Source organism: Perca fluviatilis, chromosome 4 (assembly GCF_010015445.1).
Source record: "Perca fluviatilis chromosome 4, GENO_Pfluv_1.0, whole genome shotgun sequence".
Lineage (NCBI taxonomy): Eukaryota > Metazoa > Chordata > Actinopteri > Perciformes > Percidae > Perca > Perca fluviatilis.
In genome coordinates, this window is record NC_053115.1 from 17,463,056 (window position 1) to 17,480,417 (window position 17,362).

The 17,362-nt window shown below is 41.3% G+C and overlaps 3 protein-coding genes across 3 annotated transcripts; 1 reads left to right on the top strand and 2 right to left on the bottom strand.

Moving 5' to 3' along the window:
- Nucleotides 1–459: 459 nt before the first annotated feature.
- atad3 (ATPase family AAA domain containing 3) lies at nucleotides 460–6,797 on the bottom strand. Its single transcript, XM_039798105.1, has 16 exons — nucleotides 6,605–6,797; nucleotides 5,980–6,056; nucleotides 5,163–5,264; nucleotides 4,982–5,041; nucleotides 4,658–4,727; nucleotides 4,404–4,569; nucleotides 4,057–4,126; nucleotides 3,386–3,541; nucleotides 3,233–3,289; nucleotides 3,032–3,157; nucleotides 2,808–2,932; nucleotides 2,645–2,696; nucleotides 2,442–2,512; nucleotides 2,150–2,317; nucleotides 1,358–1,466; nucleotides 460–1,241 (listed from the first exon to the last, which is right to left on the bottom strand). Exons 1-16 carry the CDS (start codon nucleotides 6,795–6,797, stop codon nucleotides 768–770), a joined length of 2,076 nt encoding a protein of 691 aa, XP_039654039.1. The 3' UTR covers nucleotides 460–767.
- Nucleotides 6,798–7,482: 685 nt separating this feature from the next.
- Nucleotides 7,483–10,007, bottom strand: mrpl20 (mitochondrial ribosomal protein L20). The gene is made up of 4 exons (XM_039798163.1): nucleotides 9,766–10,007; nucleotides 9,362–9,472; nucleotides 8,804–8,881; nucleotides 7,483–8,699 (listed from the first exon to the last, which is right to left on the bottom strand). The coding sequence occupies exons 1-4, from the start codon at nucleotides 9,850–9,852 to the stop codon at nucleotides 8,526–8,528; spliced, it is 450 nt and encodes a 149-aa protein (XP_039654097.1). The 5' UTR covers nucleotides 9,853–10,007; the 3' UTR covers nucleotides 7,483–8,525.
- Nucleotides 10,008–10,257: 250 nt separating this feature from the next.
- sdhb (succinate dehydrogenase complex, subunit B, iron sulfur (Ip)) lies at nucleotides 10,258–17,037 on the top strand. Its single transcript, XM_039798141.1, has 8 exons — nucleotides 10,258–10,395; nucleotides 11,081–11,214; nucleotides 11,950–12,035; nucleotides 12,536–12,672; nucleotides 14,254–14,370; nucleotides 14,464–14,565; nucleotides 14,687–14,809; nucleotides 16,439–17,037. Exons 1-8 carry the CDS (start codon nucleotides 10,324–10,326, stop codon nucleotides 16,517–16,519), a joined length of 852 nt encoding a protein of 283 aa, XP_039654075.1. The 5' UTR covers nucleotides 10,258–10,323; the 3' UTR covers nucleotides 16,520–17,037.
- Nucleotides 17,038–17,362: the final 325 nt, after the last annotated feature.

The following is a 17,362-nucleotide window of genomic DNA, read 5'->3' on the forward strand; positions in this document are numbered from 1 at the left end:
CAGTGCATACCACTTTCAGGTTTTTCATTAAAAGGAGTATTTCTTGCAGTTAACTGCTTAATGCTCAATGCAGCTGTTTGATGTTTTATAAATCAAGCTTAAATGGAATTACCAGATAGCTTGTTTTTTTTTTATGTGAAGCCGTATATCATAGTATATGAAGTTATTCCTATAATGTCTGACAGGGAGATTTATCATGGAGCCTATTCTATACCAAGGACAACTTCATGCCCTTGACTCTGCTTTGTAGGAGAAGCTTCCTAAAGCCCTTGGCCATTACTGTGAAACACTGGAATCCCATGTGGACGGGATCACTGACTCATCCAATCTTAACCCCTCATCTCTGCTGGCTATGTATATTGTTGCTATACCCTGTCTTTCTTATTAAATAAATATATACATATAGCATGTTATAAGGGTTTTAAAGGGTTATACAAAATGTTACCCCAAAAACATCAGAACTTCTACTGTACAAAACACAGATCCATTTAATTATTTCAACAGAGACATTCCACTGTGCACAACACTTATATACTTACAGACACACAGTCTGGTTCCCATGTAAAGTACACTTACAATGTACACATTATATATTAGAATCAATGAGTCTTTTGTGTTTTGTAAAGTTAATTGATTACCTGCTGAACTCATCTTCTGTCACAGACAAGTCAACAGACTTTTAGACTTAAACTGACAGACTAGTTTAAGAAGCAGGACGGGACATTCATCTTTCTAATCCAGGATGCCCCACTGAGCAAATCTACGACTCAAACTGGAGTTCCGTCTTTTGGAGGAGAAGATCCAATTTTGTCTTCCTTTTCCATCTTGCTCTCACTGTCAATGGGGGCAGCAGGCTGGGCTAAACTCTCTGCCTCTGTTGCAGCTTCTGCTTTGACAGCATCTTTACAGTCCTGTCCAGCTGGGGTGGCACTTTTGCCTTCTGCTGATTGGTCGTTGTCTGAAGGAGGTGTTATATTTTCACCTGCTTGTTTCGAATTTATCTCAAGAACTGGAGCGATCACCTCCTGAGCCTCAGGTGCCTCACTGAGGGGCAGAGTAAAGCCCATTTTCCCCCCGCTGCCTGTCCCTCCAGCTGTGGGAGGTGTAAGGCTCTTGGCCCGAGCCTCGTCCTCTCCATGCAGCCAGTCCATCTTCTGAAGGTGTTGCTTGACAGCGTCGTTAACTCGAGCATCAATCATGGCCTCTGTCAGGACGCCATCTTCAGAGGAATATGCTGCCGCCTACAAGAGAAAATGAGTCATCAACACACGTGTTTTGTAGATTCATTTACCTCCAGAAAATCTTTATCGGACTGTGAAATATAGCTTTTTATTCAAAATGACTACAGGAAACGTACCTGCCAAGCCACACCCAGCTTAGAGATCTCTCTTCCTGACATGCCCTCTGTCCATTTTGCTATTTCAGAGCACTTTTGACCATAGTCAAACTGTGCAAGCTTCATCCTCCTGCACACACGGACAGATGAGATGGGGACAAAGTTAAATTATTGTCCCACAGCCTGGATGCAATTTTCTTTCTGACTTTGTTTTGTTGTTGACTGTGTTTTGGAGTTCAGTTCATTGCTTCCTGGCATGTGTGTGTAATGCTCCCCACCTTTCAGCCTCCATCACACATGTGACCTCTGTGTAATTACGGATTTAACAGGACATGTGCAATCTGGGTAGAATTAATTTCAATATGAGGGGGGAGGATGTGCTGTGGGTTCTTTCTATTTCTTCTGTTAGTGTGGTTGAAGGTGGTGGTGGGGGTCTTGTGTGAGTTTTTTTTTTTTAATACATTTGGATGAGGTAATGTATGCTTATGTTTTATGTATGTTTATGTGCAATGCGTTGCCATGTTTTTTGTTCTCTCGACTGCCCAAGACAAATTTCTCCTGTAGGAGACAATAAAGGCTCCAGATGCCCAGCAGGATGTTTAATGGCCTTCATCTCAAAAGAGTCTGAATCTAATACTCATGCTGTCACAGCCATGACTCAGCCCTCACTCTATCGAAATCTCTAAGAATGAATACATTTACATGTGAGTGTAAGACATGGCGGACTGGGCCTAATTACTGGTTTCAGTATGCATCCGTAGTGTGCAGTGGCTTGGTGTAAGTGCTGTGTTGCTGTGTGGCGGTTGTACTCACTGCCTCCCTCCTGTGGCGGGCTCCAGCACATATTTGTCAAAGTACAACCGCACCAGCCTCTCTCTCTCGTCAGGACCCGGCAGAGCAAAATTCACTATTTCATCTATACGGTCGTTTATGGCCCAGTCAAACTGCTCTGGTTGGTTACTGGCCAACACCAGCATGAACCTGCCGGAAAAACACAGCAATCAAGCATCTTCAAAGATGCGCAGGAGCCGAGGTTGTATAGGCAAGGTAAAATAGAGTTGTAACATTGTACATTTTATTTGTACAGAATGTAAATAATTTTTACTTGCTGCTCTGCTCTCCGGTGCGATACAAGAATGCATTCAAAGTGGCTCTGAGGTCTTCACTGATCTTCTCCTACAAAAAACAGAGTAAAGATTGCATGTTATGTAGTTAAAGATAAGTCAAGGAGAATATAAAGGGTAGGGAAATATGTTTTGAAACAAAATTATCCATGGTTTCTGGGAAATTGAATACATGTAGACTTACAGTGGATCTCTTGCGAAGGAATGCATCAGCTTCATCAACAAAAAGCAGAAGTCTGTAACAGGGTCAAAACACATGATAGCCTTTATCTGTTGATATTATATCTGGAGTAGACAGTATTGTTGTTTGTATATTTGTCCATCTGATATAATATCAAGTAGCCTACCCGCGTCGACTTGTGCCAGCCCAGTCAAACACTTTGTGCATGGCTGTCACACCATCACGGCCCATGGGTGCCACATCACCACCAGTCATAATTGCGTAGTCCATCCCAGAATGCACTGCCAGCTTCTACTCGAATGAAAAAGAAATGCCTTAAGGTGAGACAAAGCTTCTTTTTCCCATATATGTGAATGTTTACATCGGTCATTGTTCAGTCCTGGGGTATACCTTAGCGAAGAGAGTTTTGCCTGTGCCTGGAGGGCCGTACATGAGGATGTTCCTGTACAGGCCATTGTTCTGCCTTGTGTTTCTTGTTGCTATGGCGATGTCACGTACACGCTCTTCCAGGGTAGGCTAAGAGACAGAAAAATGCAACTTTAAAAATGCATGCTGGTTACATGCATTGTAAAGGCTTTGTTGTCCACTTACACTGAGCACAACTCCCTCGAGGGCATCCTGAGGTTTGCTCTTCAGCCGTTTGGCCATCTAAACAGTTCAGAAGGAGGGAGAGAAAAAGTATAGTTAGCACGTTAAAATCTACAGTTAACAAAATAAGCAAAGGATCAATTGCTAATTAGCTACCTTGACTGGATGCTTGATTGCCTCTGCCACGGTGAATCGGGACGTTTCCCGCACCAGGGACGGCTTCCCGAGCCTGGCCTCGATGTAACGTCCCGCCACCGCTGTTGCATTTCGGGCCGAATAAACTCCCACAGCTAAAAGGGTCAGTCCTGCCACCTGGTGGTGTGATGGAACAGTTACACAATATTATAATAACATTAACTAATATTAAAATAACACATAATGTTCACGGGGAGGATGAGGAAAACTCAATCCAAAAGCCCAAACCATTTACATGTAAGTGTATGGTTACTCTTTGTGCATAATCGGATGTCATCAATGGTGTAATACTAACAAATGCAAATATGTGTGATAGAATGATTGTAATGTTGGTACTTTTATTTAACAGCAGTATGACTACTTGCTTTGACCATTTTTTGTTATGGACTGAATTTGTGGGCACTCAAAGATGTGTGATGTGTTTACCCAATCAGACAGAAGGTCCAAGTGTTAGAGACTAGACCTAGACCTTTATGAACAAGCTTCAGTCGGAGTGAACTAGAGGCATCTGTATACCTTTAAACTAATTGTCTAATGTCTGTCCTAACATCAGTTGCAAATTCTGCTCTTATTATGAATTCATAATATAAATCATTCAGTAAACTGATTGTGGATGGAAACCGAAATCTCACCGTGGCTGTGACTTTGTCCCAGTCTGAAACAAAGGTCCTGAATCCTTCTCCAAACACAGCACCTGCAGTCCTAAAATTAAATACACGTCAACTGTCAGCACACCTTGTGGGCGTTTACAAGATTCAACTGTCAACTGTTACTTAACATACAAAACTCAAAACTTCTACGATAAGATAAGAGACTATGGATAGAACTTTATTTATCCTGAGGGGGAACTGCTGTTATTTACTGGTATTTATTTCAGTTTCGATGCATGATTCAGGACACCAAGAACCATCAATACACTTCATCTAACCCTCACCATCTATACTACAGTGTGAAATCTTATTGAGTCAGTGTGTCTTACTTTATGGACTCCAGAACAGTCTGTCTGTGTTCTGCAGCCTTCAGACGGATTTGCTCGCGGATTATATCGGCGTTCTCTCGCTCCACACGGCCCCGTGCTTTAGACTCGGCCTCTATACGCAGGAGCTCGTTCTTGTGCCTCAGCTCCATCTCGTGCTCTATCGTCGCTATTAAAACCATGACACACACAAGTACATCAATCACCGCTCAACATCTTCCAAAAGATCCTGTCATTAGGGTTATATAGTGCTATACCTTTCCTCATGGCCTCCTGTTTCTGTACAGACTCCTCCTGTTTGCGAAGGTTCTCCTCGTTCAGGGCTTGCTGTTGGAGAAAAAACATTATGATACTGCGTCTCATTTTAAAGATTATGTTTTGGGCTTTTATTGCCTTAATTGATAGGACAGCTGTAGACAGGAAAGGGGGGGGCTGTTGGTTGGTATCGAAACCCGGGCCATTTCAGTAAGGACTGAGCCTTGGTACATGGGGCGCACGCTCAATCAAGTGAGCTACCAGGGTGCCCTGCTGTGTCTCATTTTAGAGCATTTTATTTTGAAATATGTAGGAGATAACCTCACCTGTTGTCTTAGTTGGTCCTCATATCGCTGCCTGGCCAGTTTATCTTGATACTGAGCTCTCTGTAGCAGAAAACAACCAATTGTCACTATTCAACTCTAACTGGTCTAGCTCACTGCGGCAGCATACTTCCAATTGTTTTTAATATACTAAAAGAAAAGGAAAAGTATTTTCTGTTCTTACCGCTTGATGCTGCTTGGTCTCCTCATTAACAGTTTTCCTCCTCTCCTCTCCCTGGACTCGGATCTGGTCGCCTTTGAGCTGCTCAACTGCTGCTTCATATTCCTGTTACAGAGGCGAACAAAATGATACAAGATGCATGATGCCAAAATCTATTAAACCCCCCCTTTTTAAAAAAAAAAAAAAAAAAAAAAAAAGGTTATTTTTGGCCATTTTTAGGCCTTTATTTGACAGGACAGCTGAAGACATTAAAAAGGGGAAAGAGAGGGGGAATGACATGCAGCAAAGGGCCGCAGGGTAGATACGAACCCGAGCCCCTTGCGTCGAGGAGTAAACCTCTATATATTAAACCCAGTTAATACACTGCTGAACATTTTAATACATTGCAACTGCACGATCAACTGGGTCTTCAAAAAAGTATAAACACATCATCCACATGTGAAAGACATCAACAATGACATTAAACTTCAACATATAGTCATTATCTGACCAAGTAAATAACGTTCAATATTTACGGTTCTCAGTTTTCTAAACTGTTTAACTTCCACATTGTAAACTACATACTCGACTGGTCTAATGCTGACAATTCTGATGAACATATTGCAGCACAGAGTAAAAATAGAGATGTGAAGTATCCATACTCAGTGCAACTCTACCATATCTCTCAGCACCATTATCCATCCAGTAAAATGACATGATTAGTATCATATTCTTTAGTTGATGGAGCACTGTCGAAATCAACTTAATTCTCTGGAAAAGCACTGGTGTCCTGCAGCAGATGAAGAGAGAAGCAGTAGTTTAAGGTGTGGGTCTGCTGTACCTTCATTTTGCTCTGATGTTCCATCTGAGTGGTCTGCTCCTGCATTCGAGCCAACTCCAGAGCTTCTTTGGCATGTCCTGAATGGGGGTGAGAGAGGAGAGAGGCAGTGAAAAGATGTGATGGCTTGGAACATGGAGATTTTCAGTTATCAATGTAACATGATGGTCTATCTGTGAATCCTGACAGATGTGTCACAATAGTCTCTCTTTCTACTTCATCTTGCTAAAACGGTAATGGGACATGCTTAAATCATGAGCACAAAACAAGATACACTCCGTGAGCATGTATGTGGAACAAGTAGAATTTGGGATTTGGAAGCCAGATTGCAAGGTGATGACCTTTGAACACGGTCTAGTAGATTGAATGAAGGTGACAGAAACACAAGGTTGTTCGCATAAGCAAACAACAATTTTAGAAAGATGAAATGAAATGTATATATGTACAGATGCTGGCCAGGGAGTGTGGGCCTCACTACCTAAGCCGTAGCATCACTGAAGCGACCACCACCATGAACCAGAAAGGAGCTGGATGCTGGAGCATCAAGACTTTCTGTGTGTAGTAACTAATGTTGTTATAATCAGGTGAATGCTTTGCTGAGCTAACAGGCCGTGCAGAACAAACTTACGGGACTTGTCGAGCTCCTTGGCCGCCTGAGCAGCTCGCTCCAGCCCGGTGGGATCAAAGTTGCTCCATTTGTCCTTGGCTTTATCTCCTCCGCCGCTGGAGCCTCCGGCCGGCGGCGGCGGCGGTGGAGGCTGAACCGGGAGACCAGCAGGCACTTCAGGCTGCCCCTTGTTCAAGCCGAACAGCCACGACATTTTAACGACAATAAATGAAGCACAGTTACGCCGGTTCTGTGTGGAGCGAGAGTCAGCTGCTGCTCCAGACCTGTCACTGCACTTCCCCTACACGCGTGTCATGCCGCAATCTTCTGCGCAGGTGCAACTGAGTTTACAGGTTTGTTTGAATAACTGCAACGACGATTGGCTGGTAACAAGTACTCCTTCTTCTCATTGGCTGTTCCAACAACCGTCTTCAGCAGAGGCAAAGCAGAGGTCATTCATGATATAGTCCCACCCAAAATCGTATGGTAGCCGCAGAGGGTCATAATAGATGCAATTCACAGGAAAGGACTGGTTTTCGTTTGGTTGCATCAGGCTGTTTGTGCAATGTGTGCTTTATATCTCAGTGTCTGGCCAGGAGCATTCATCAGGAATAAATGTTGACTGGAGGAATGTTTAAACTTCAAACCTGGGTGTTTGTTCTTCTCAAATATCACTGCTGCTAGATAATTGTATCCTTGTGTTCCCTTGTGAGACTGTGCATAGTGGCTCATGGCTATAAGAACATTTGGTTGACATAGCAGTCAAAATGAAGGCTGCAAATGACTAGTCTAGAATAAAGTATTTCTCAAAATCACATCCTTAACAGGTTATTTAACATTTAGAATCAAGAAAAGGAGGACAAATTATATACCAAAAATGTTTAATGAATGAATATTTTAAGAGGACAACTTTGCCACAACAAATGGTTTCATATATATTTACATAAAGACAGAGCTTGAGGTCACGCTTCTTCTCAACCTCAAAAAAAAAAAAAAAAACTCACATCAGCATCCTCTATCTCGATACTGGCTGACTCTAGTGAAGTATTTTGTACGCAGCACTGTTGCCGGAAAAGTCTGGCACACATGATAGAGGTGTTGGACTGAAATCAGTGACAGAGCAGAAGCAGGGCTGTCTGTGGACAAAGCCTTGCTATTATGTTTAATGTCAGCTGCCATCTTGGATTATGATTGTATCCTTGACATAAGAGTGCACAATTTCCAAAAATATGCTCTAATCTACTATAAACTTTACTTGAAATAGGTCACCTGAAAAGAATTTACAAATGGATGTAGGGGTTGCCCATTGCCAGCATTGTCAGCAAGGGAAAAGGCATGAACTTGTCAAATCGGTTTTCGTGGAAGCACTGCTTTTGGACAACACAATCGCAGCATGGGTGCAGGGAGGGTAGCACAGTGAGGGGAGAAACCTTTCTTCAAGGTCAGGGATCAAGGCACTGCAACAGTAATCATCCATCCTGCTGGAGTGTCCTTGAGCAAGATATTGCATCCCTTTCTACTTCAGTGACATTGCTCTGTTGGCAACTGTTTAAAATCAGTGCGGGACTAACCCACGTGAGACTCCATGTCGACCTGTTTATACATGGTGCAGGCAAAGAGACACAGGTCTGGCTGTGCATCACGTCATGGTCTCTCTGATCAGCTATCAGTCCATACTTTTTCAGCCACATATATGGTCATCAGACTCTGGTGTCAAGAAAGGTAATTTATGTGAGTCGTTCAGCGTGGAGTAGCCCTGGTATTGTGAGCAATGAAGTATCATAAAAAATAAATGAAATAATTTAACCTTATATTATGTGAAAGCTACTAAGATGAAGTGACAACTGTAAAGCAAGGAGGTGAGTGTGTGCCTGACTGACTCAAGAACAAGCTCCACAATCCAAAACCACACAACTGTAAATCTGTTACTGCAGCAAGTCCTTCACTGTAGCAAAACAATACGGGAGAAGACACCAGAAGGCTCCTTGCCGTCACCCAACGCTGCACGGAAGCCTTCCTGTTGCCGAGCCTGCGCCAGCTTTGCGAGTGAGAGGAATGTCCGAGGTTCCGTGATCGCCAGATCGCTGATCACACGTCGGTTGAGCTGAACGCTGGTCTGTATGGAAGAAGAGAGGAAATATGTCACATACGGATAAAGTGAACAAACATAAAGAACGTAGAGAGGACTGGTGCAATACTGTAACATTCAGCACAACTAACCTTGGTGAGGTTGTGCATAAGGGCGGGATACTTCATGCCGTGCTCTCGTGATGCTGCTGCAATGCGTGTGATCCAGAGCTGAAGAAATAAGGGCACGACAAATACAATAAGTTACATTGATTACTTTGCTCAATTAAATACAAAATTATTCTTTGCAAGAAGTAAACATGTCCATACTGTAAACAACCTTTTTGACCCACTAAAATCAACCAATGTCGACTTGTCATCACTAATCACAGGATATGGCCCTAGTGTGGACATGATTTATGAGGAGTTCATCCATAGAGTGACTTTTCCTTTATTGTACTATTTAAAATTTGAACGATTTTTAGGGCCCCAGGAGAGGTACAAAAATATCCAATGCCCCCCATCATTCCCAAAGACTCCCTACAGGTGATGCATACTTGTTCCTATACTGAGAACGGTAGCATGGGTTACATAGTAGCTAGAAACTCTTTTTCGGATATTACAAATTAAATCTCATTGAGAGACTGCAGCCTGTGTGCCAGCCATGTGTTTGTTGTTATAGAGGACATTTGTATTTGACGAGTGTCTCACGGTTCTCATGTAACGCTTCTTGAGCCTCCGAGCTGTAGTGGCGTAGACAAAAGCTCTCCTGACCGCCTTCACAGCCAGACTGTAGCAGCGGTTCTTTCTGCCTCTGAAGTGCTGTTGGAGGAACCGACAGGAAGGATGACTGACACAAAATGATTATCATTGTGTCATTATGCTATTAATATTAGAGTAAAATTATGAGGCATCTTTCTAACCGAATTCAACAACATGGACCATCTCTACACAGCAGAACAATATAGCAAATGACTCACTGATTTTTTTTATTTATTTTTATTTTTTTTTAAAGATGTAACTACCAGACAGATTTCTACATGATAAGAATCACAACATTTTGACAGTATGGAACAGCTCAACCTCTTCATTCCAGTAAATAGTCGTGGCCTTACCCGTGCATGTTTGAGAACTTCTTGAACTTTCCAGTATCTGTCAGGTCCACGACTTCTGATCAAACAAGACAACGTCAGAAATACCATGTCTGTTCTTCTAGTGAACGACTTCACCACAATGTCCTTTTTAACAGGATATAAATACTATTTAAATGACCTTAGCCCAGCTCCACCAGTAAAGAGACTCTGTTATGTGAGTTCAATTCCACACACGCCGTGTTACGAGTACGACTGACAGAGCAGAGGAGCACTGTGTTCGCTTGATTTATAAGCCCGGACATCTTGTGACCTCTTCTCCGCCCTGTTTTTGCTGACATAAAAAGGCAAGAAAGATATTATGATAGCTAAACCTTGTTTTTCACAGTTTATAGGGTAAACAAACTAGGAAATAAAACTCAAAAAGTTCAAATAAACCACAAACATTTCACTTTATTCTTCTGCCTCATTATACAGCCGAGGGACGCCAGTCAACAAAACACGCGCTCCCTCCAGAGCAGTGACGCGGCCACGGAGTTGTATGCTGGGATAGCAGGCGCTGGAGGTCAGAGAAACTCCAAAATGTCGGTTGCTGGTCTCACGTCCTTGAGCCGCTGTGGTGTTTTGGCGTTCCGCTCCCCCGCAGGACTGGTGGTATGTTGAAAAGTCTTTTCAGTAATCAAACCATTTCAATCAGCCGATATTGTCAGTTTCAATTTCTGTCCTCGCTTTTCTCAGAGTAACTTGACAACATAGCGGAGGGCTCCGTCTATGCTCTGAACTTCATGTTACGTAGCTAGTCCAGTTAGCTACTAGCTACTAGCTAGCCCTTACTGTTAATTGTAATTGTACTTACACAACATTTCTTCTTATTGGCTGATGTGTGTTTAGCTTAATCTGTAGACAATTCAAATCCACGTAAACACCCGATATGGCAGGAAACGAGTTAAATAAGGTGTAAACATTGTTCATCTTATTATAGTAACGTTAACATTACCTAATGTATATTATTATAAAACAGCAGTCTGACACACTTTATGTACAGAATTCAGTCAAAATAATCAACCAGACAAAATGTATTGAAAATGTATAATACCTTTTTATAATAGTAGAGCCACGTTTAGCAAACACGTCATAAGATCATGAGTGATGATGACCGATACATAAACAATCAATCGTGGTTATTTTGTAATTTTGAATTGTCTGTGCTTTAACGAAAAAAAAAAAATGCTTTATGATCACTGATGTCGCAGTGGTTTAGGCTTAGTGTTAAGCCATGTAGAGTGACAGTAGAGTGCCAAAATGAACATGTATTCTCTCCCCTTGTCCCTGCTGTCAGGCGGTGCGGTATGCTCAAACAGCAGCGGCTCCAGCAGCTCAACCCAGAATAAAGAAGTTCCAGGTGTACAGATGGGACCCAGACACTCCAGGAGACAAACCACGCATGCAGACCTACGACATCGACCTCAACACGTAGGTGCTGCAGCTATTCCCTCTGCCATGAGGAAGCCCAGTGCTGTATGTGCAGCAGTGCGTCAATCTGTGTTATTATTGATTTGCTACTTAAATGTGCAACAAGATGTGCTGATATCCATACATGATGGATGAGTTTATTCCAATGCCACTTGTTAGAAAAACGGGGAGATTGAGTTTAAAATTAATTGACACCTGCCGTCCAGTCAGGAACAACCATTATCTGTGACCATTGTGTATAGATTTTAAACTTTTTATTAGTAAGATGTGAAGTGGACTCCGAGGACAGACAAAACTCTGCTTATCTCTTATAATGCATACTTGTAAATATGGCTATTTTTTAATAGCACTGCTATTAGCTAATCATTTGCACTAGTGGAGGCTTATCTTTTAGTGAAGTTCAAACCAGTACTCAAGCACTTGCTAACAGAGGGCATTATTAATGAACTGTGAAAAGCCTTCAAGTAGATTTAACTTGAGTGGCTCTGACAGCCTGGCATATTTCCAATCCTCTTCCTTCATCTGTTTTCTAATCAGCTTGAGGAAACTCTCAACTCACTTCTGTCAACATGACGCCGCAGCCAAAAGAGTCCAATACTCAAAAATGCTCTTAGGCCATAACATGTGTCAGCATGTTCTTGTTGGACAAGTCAAACACATCAGAGATGTCCCTTTTTACACTTCCATGTCTTGACATTCTGTCCTCACGGACTTGTTTTGTTCTTCTTCATGTAGTTGTGGCCCAATGGTTCTTGATGCCTTGATCAAGATCAAAAATGAGATGGACTCCACTCTGACCTTCCGCCGCTCCTGCAGAGAAGGTCAGTAACATGGAGGCCAGAGGAAACCAATTTACAAGAAGAAACGATAATTAAATGTGTCAAATAATAATTCTGTGTATATAGTAGTAGTAGTTGTTGATGTAGTAGTCAATTAATATATTAGAACAAACCACAAAAAGTCTCAAATTATTCCGTTTGTTTTGGTGCAGCCTACATTTAGTAAAGGTCAAGTAGTTAGATTTCTCTTCAGAAGTTGAAGACAACTCCAGTTTATTTAAGGCAGTATACCAAAGTTTGCTCTGTAGATTATTTTTAAAGTTCATGCCAACTACAGGTCCTTCAACCATGAAAGAGAATGCTGCACTCTCTCCATTTGACTATTTTTGGGGTCCACATTACTCTTCTTTTCCCAATAAAATGTGTCATTACGCTAGAATAACAAAATACTCATGTCCAGTATTGTGATAGAAAAGTGTTTTTGTCTTCACATTATCCTGTCTTAGAAATTCTATAAAACCTCTTATTTTGTTTAAATTAAGGTATTTGTGGATCCTGTGCAATGAACATTAATGGAGGAAACACACTTGCCTGTCTTGACAAGATTGACACCAACATTAGCAAGCCAACTAAGATTTACCCTCTGCCACATATGTATGTGGTCAAGGACCTGGTACCTGTGAGTAAATATACAATCCATTTCTATTTGTGTGAAAATGTTTTTGACGACTTTTCATTTAATCATTAGTTGCCTCTGTATTTTTATGGAAAATATGCACATGGTAATTTTGATGTACAAATAAAGTGTTATTGTTGCTTCTTAGATTCAATCAGAAATCGAGTATTCAAACAAGCCGTGTAATATAACTAAATATTACAGTGGGATCAGGTCGTTCCACTTGTTCTTGGTTGATATATTCCTGGCCTTTTGTGAACTAAGTTAAGTTAATCGGAGAGACATAGATATTGTTCTAACTGGGAATCCCCATTGGAAGCGAGACGTGAGCAGCGTGCTAGCGTTCCATCATCCAATGCACAACACACAGACTCCACCCCCGGCTTCGGTACAGCTGTCTGTCAGCAGCATCTCCTAGGGAGCTGAGTGGACAGTAAGTAAGTAAAGTTTATTTGTATAGCGCTTATCACAGAAAGAGTCACAAAGTGCTTCACAGGCCAAATAAATGCATAAATTAAAACAAATTGATAATCATAAAAAGCACAATAAATCACAGTAAATCATAATAAAACACAAAATTATAAGATATTACATATTAATGCAGTCAACAATGTGGCTAAATAACAGCAGCTGCCTTCACCAGGCTGACAGACGGCAGAAATTTACTGAACTAAAATAGTTTTTATGTTTGGCTCATGGGAAGAAATCAACAGTGTTTGTATGGATTGATTCCTTGATCTTATATCGCCACCCACCATAGCGAGTGAGGGGAATCTGCCTGTAGTAAAACAGACACATTCACAACAGACAGACTGGGAGTGGGGCCGGTTGATATGGAGGAAATCAAATATCACGATATTCTTGACTAAATACCTTGATGTCGATATTGCGACGATATTGTAGGATTGACAATTGGTGCTTTTAACAAAATGTTATTTACACAATGAGATTTTTGTTAATCATCAGAAATGTCGATTTAATGACAAAGTGTGTAAAGGCAAATAATAGAACAGCTAGAACAGTCTGGTAAGCTATATCACTACATCACTTTACTGTAATGCAGCCTTTAAAACCAGGAAAAGACAACACTTATGCCATATTACGATTTTACGATATCCAAAATCTAAGACGTTATCTAGTCTCATATCACAATATTGATATATTGCCCAGCCCTAACTGGGAGGCTTTCTCAATCAAAGTAGATAAGGTTAGGTTCGAAACACATATACAGCGGGATATTTGTGTGATTTAAACTGCTGTCTATGCAGATTACCCTTCACTAAACGTAACAAAAATGCTTTTGACTTCAAGTGTAAAAAAACAAACAAACAAATGCGGGGTCTTTGTGAGACACCCGTCTCACAGAGCCAGTGTGGATAAAACCATTTTTAAAAATGGAAGTGTATCTGTTCCGTGAGACGAGTGAGTGATGGGCGTCAAAAAACACTGTTAGTGGGTGTCGGCCGTAAAGCATCGACACAAAAATCCAGTTTTCCTTTATGCATTTTCAGATGCATTTAAAAAAAGGTTTTATTCTGAAATGTATATGCTGACTGAATCCTTGAATGTACTATTGGTTTGCAGGACATGAGTAACTTCTACGCCCAGTACAAGTCTATTGAACCCTACCTGAAGAAGAAGGATGACTCAAAGGAAGGGAAAGAGCAGTACCTGCAGTCTGTGGAGGACAGACAGAAACTGGTACACCTGTTTTTTTTTCGTGGATCAAACATTGAAGTGCATCATAAAAGTCACATGAAAATAAAAAGCATTCCTTCCTTTTGCCGTGTGTAGGACGGGCTGTATGAATGTATCCTGTGCGCCTGCTGCAGTACCAGCTGCCCCAGCTACTGGTGGAATGGAGACAAATATCTTGGGCCTGCTGTGCTGATGCAGGTGTGTGTCTGAGCACATAAACATTTAGGAATCACTTGATTGAAATCTTAATCGGCATAAAAAAAAAACTGAAAAACCAGACAGATGAAGAGTTTATGGGTTCCATCCTGTTGTCTCTCAGGCATACCGCTGGATGATTGACTCGCGAGACGAGTTCACAGAGGAGCGTCTGTCCAAGCTGCAGGATCCTTTCTCCCTATATCGCTGCCACACTATCATGAACTGCACCAAGACCTGCCCCAAGGTAACCTGTCGGCACACATCTGCAGCCACTTGCACACCGCAGCTTATGTATGTCTTGTGACCTTGAAATACAGACATGTGCCGTTTGCAGTGTTGTGCCTGAACAAGTTCATTGAACGATAGTTCATGAACTCGTTAATATTTTGGGCGAACGTGAACTGACCGTACTGTAATACTGCCTGATGAGCGTTACTGTGAACTCGTTCATTCTGGTGTCTGTGAACGGCACACTCTCTCAGTTTAACTTAGTTCAATAGGGTGCCAGATTTCTATAGAGCCTTCCAGGCGAAAACCCGGCTAAAACACACTGTAAACAGGCCTTAAGATGTAGCGCAGGGGTGTCAAACTCAACTTCACTAAGGGCCACACTTGGAAATGAGAATCGCATCAGGGGCCAGACATGTAGAGTTTGACATGCTTTTATTTAATCTAAGTCTAATAATTATAGTTTGGAAAGAGTTTCCCGTCTGTTTGGTTTCTGCGCACAACTAGGCAGGCCAAAATGTATTGTGATGTAGTGGAAAAAACACCCAATCTGGCAACACCAGCCACCAGTGTCGCACCGCCGCATGCGTCATCAAAACAAAAAGCGGCATGGAGGCGACAAAGCAGCAAGGAGGCGTCGTATGATCATTTAAACGGAAAAAAACGTCGGTGAGGATGCGAAAAATCTGACATTTCTGTGCAAACTTTGCCCCCCCCCGGCTTTCAAAAAGAAAATCTGCACTTCAGTCACATCCACAGCAAACCTGAAACGGCACGTTGAACTGATTGGATATGAAGATGAAATCTGACGCATAGTTTCAGTGTTAAAACTGATAAAATAATTGCTGTCTGTGGTTCTATATGGGCTGTGGCAATCATTTTGAAAAATAATAGCTCGCAGCAACATATGGAAAAAAAGATCTATGAACTACTTCATTTTTGGAACTGTGAACTTAGTTCAAAATTTTGAAGTATGAACCATGAACTGAACTACAGTACAGGCCAAAAGTTTGGACACACCTTCTCATTCAATGCGTTTCCTTTTTATTTTCATGACTATTTACATTGTAGATTCTCACTGAAGGCATCAAAACTATGAATGAACACATATGGAATTATGTACTTAACAAAAAAGTGTGAAATAACTGAAAACATGTCTTATATTTTAGATTCCTCAAAGTAGCCACCCTTTGCTTTTTTTGATAACTCTGCAAACCCTTGGTGTTCTCTCAATGAGCTTCATGAGGTAGTCACCTGAAATGGTTTTCACTTCACAGGTGTGCTTTGTCAGGGTTAATTAGTGGAATTTTTTCCCCTTATTAATAAAAAAGCAAAGGGTGACTACTTTGAAGAATCTAAAATATAAGACATGTTTTCAGTTATTTCACACTTTTTTGTTAAGTACATAACTCCATATGTGTTCATTCATAGTTTTGATGCCTTCAGTGAGAATCTACAATGTAAATAGTCATGAAAATAAAAAGGAAACCATGAATGAGAAGGTGTGTCCAAACTTTTGGCCTGTACCGTTGTTAATTTTAAAATTTGTGAACTGAACTTTGAACTAGTTCATGTAGAAAGTGAACTTTCCCAACACTGGCATTTTCTTACTGCTCTTTCCTCGTCTGTCTGGTCTTCATTTTAGGGCCTGAACCCAGGAAAAGCAATAGCTGAGATCAAGAAGATGATGGCCACATACAAAGAGAAGAAGGTGGCTTCTGTCTGAAACCTCAGTTGTCCTCTTCTCCAACTTTTCCCTCCATGATGAAGTTAAATATTGATTAAATAAAACGTTTATTATATTAGTATATTGATGCTTTTTGAGGTCGGACTGGCCAGTACACCAGTCAGCTTCACCACCACCACCACCACACTCTGCAGACTGCAGTCAACTGTAATGGTAATGTGTGTGTGGCTGGAGGACTTGGTGTTACATAAACGCACATGTACAGGATGAATGCACGAGAAAGTCAGTGTGTTTGTGTGTGTCTTACATGTACCATAACGGAGGTATTTATCTTTAACGCTACTGTGTGTATGTTTGTGAAATTGGGAGACATGTCGCTGCTTATTAAAGTAAAAAGGAGAAGGTTTCTTGTGTGTAAAAATTTTTTTTTTAGCTTGCTGCTTTTCAGCAAATCTGCTTCATTTAAAGACCTACATTGTATATGTTCCCTCAGATCGTCCAACATACCAGCAGCAGTCCTTTTTTTGATTTGGAAATAAATAGTTGAAATACCTGCAGCAGTTTTCGGTGGTTATTATTTAAAGTGCCTAGTGTTGCTACACAGTTCCACTATGGGTAACAGTTATGACCTCTAGATGTCACTGTTGTGCAAAGGCTCAAATGAGTCACACCATCTACGATTTCATCACGTTACTGAGTTTAGTTTTTTTTAAATCGTGTTTTAGTTCAGGTTGTTGCATTCTTTTAAAGTGTTTTAATTTAAAAAGTCACATATAGACTACTGTAGATGTTGGTATCTCACAGGCAATACATCTGCTTAGACCCGAAGCAAAGCTTTCAAAGTCTGTATGTGGAGGAGGACATTTTAGTTTACCAGTCTGG

Coding starts and splice junctions, on each gene's coding strand:
- atad3 (XM_039798105.1), bottom strand. CDS start 6,797: ATGTCGTGGCTGTTCGGCTTGAACAAGGGGCAGCCTGAAGTGCCTGCT. Junction 6,057..6,604: donor CAAGGAGCTCGACAAGTCCC/GTAAGTTTGTTC, acceptor ACCCCCATTCAG/GACATGCCAAAGAAGCTCTG. Junction 3,158..3,232: donor TCGAGGGAGTTGTGCTCAGT/GTAAGTGGACAA, acceptor TCTGTCTCTTAG/CCTACCCTGGAAGAGCGTGT.
- mrpl20 (XM_039798163.1), bottom strand. CDS start 9,852: ATGGTATTTCTGACGTTGTCTTGTTTGATCAGAAGTCGTGGACCTGAC. Junction 8,882..9,361: donor AGAAGCGTTACATGAGAACC/GTGAGACACTCG, acceptor TTATTTCTTCAG/CTCTGGATCACACGCATTGC. Junction 8,700..8,803: donor TTATGCACAACCTCACCAAG/GTTAGTTGTGCT, acceptor TCTTCCATACAG/ACCAGCGTTCAGCTCAACCG.
- sdhb (XM_039798141.1), top strand. CDS start 10,324: ATGTCGGTTGCTGGTCTCACGTCCTTGAGCCGCTGTGGTGTTTTGGCG. Junction 12,036..12,535: donor CCGCCGCTCCTGCAGAGAAG/GTCAGTAACATG, acceptor GTTTAAATTAAG/GTATTTGTGGATCCTGTGCA. Junction 14,810..16,438: donor GCACCAAGACCTGCCCCAAG/GTAACCTGTCGG, acceptor TCTTCATTTTAG/GGCCTGAACCCAGGAAAAGC.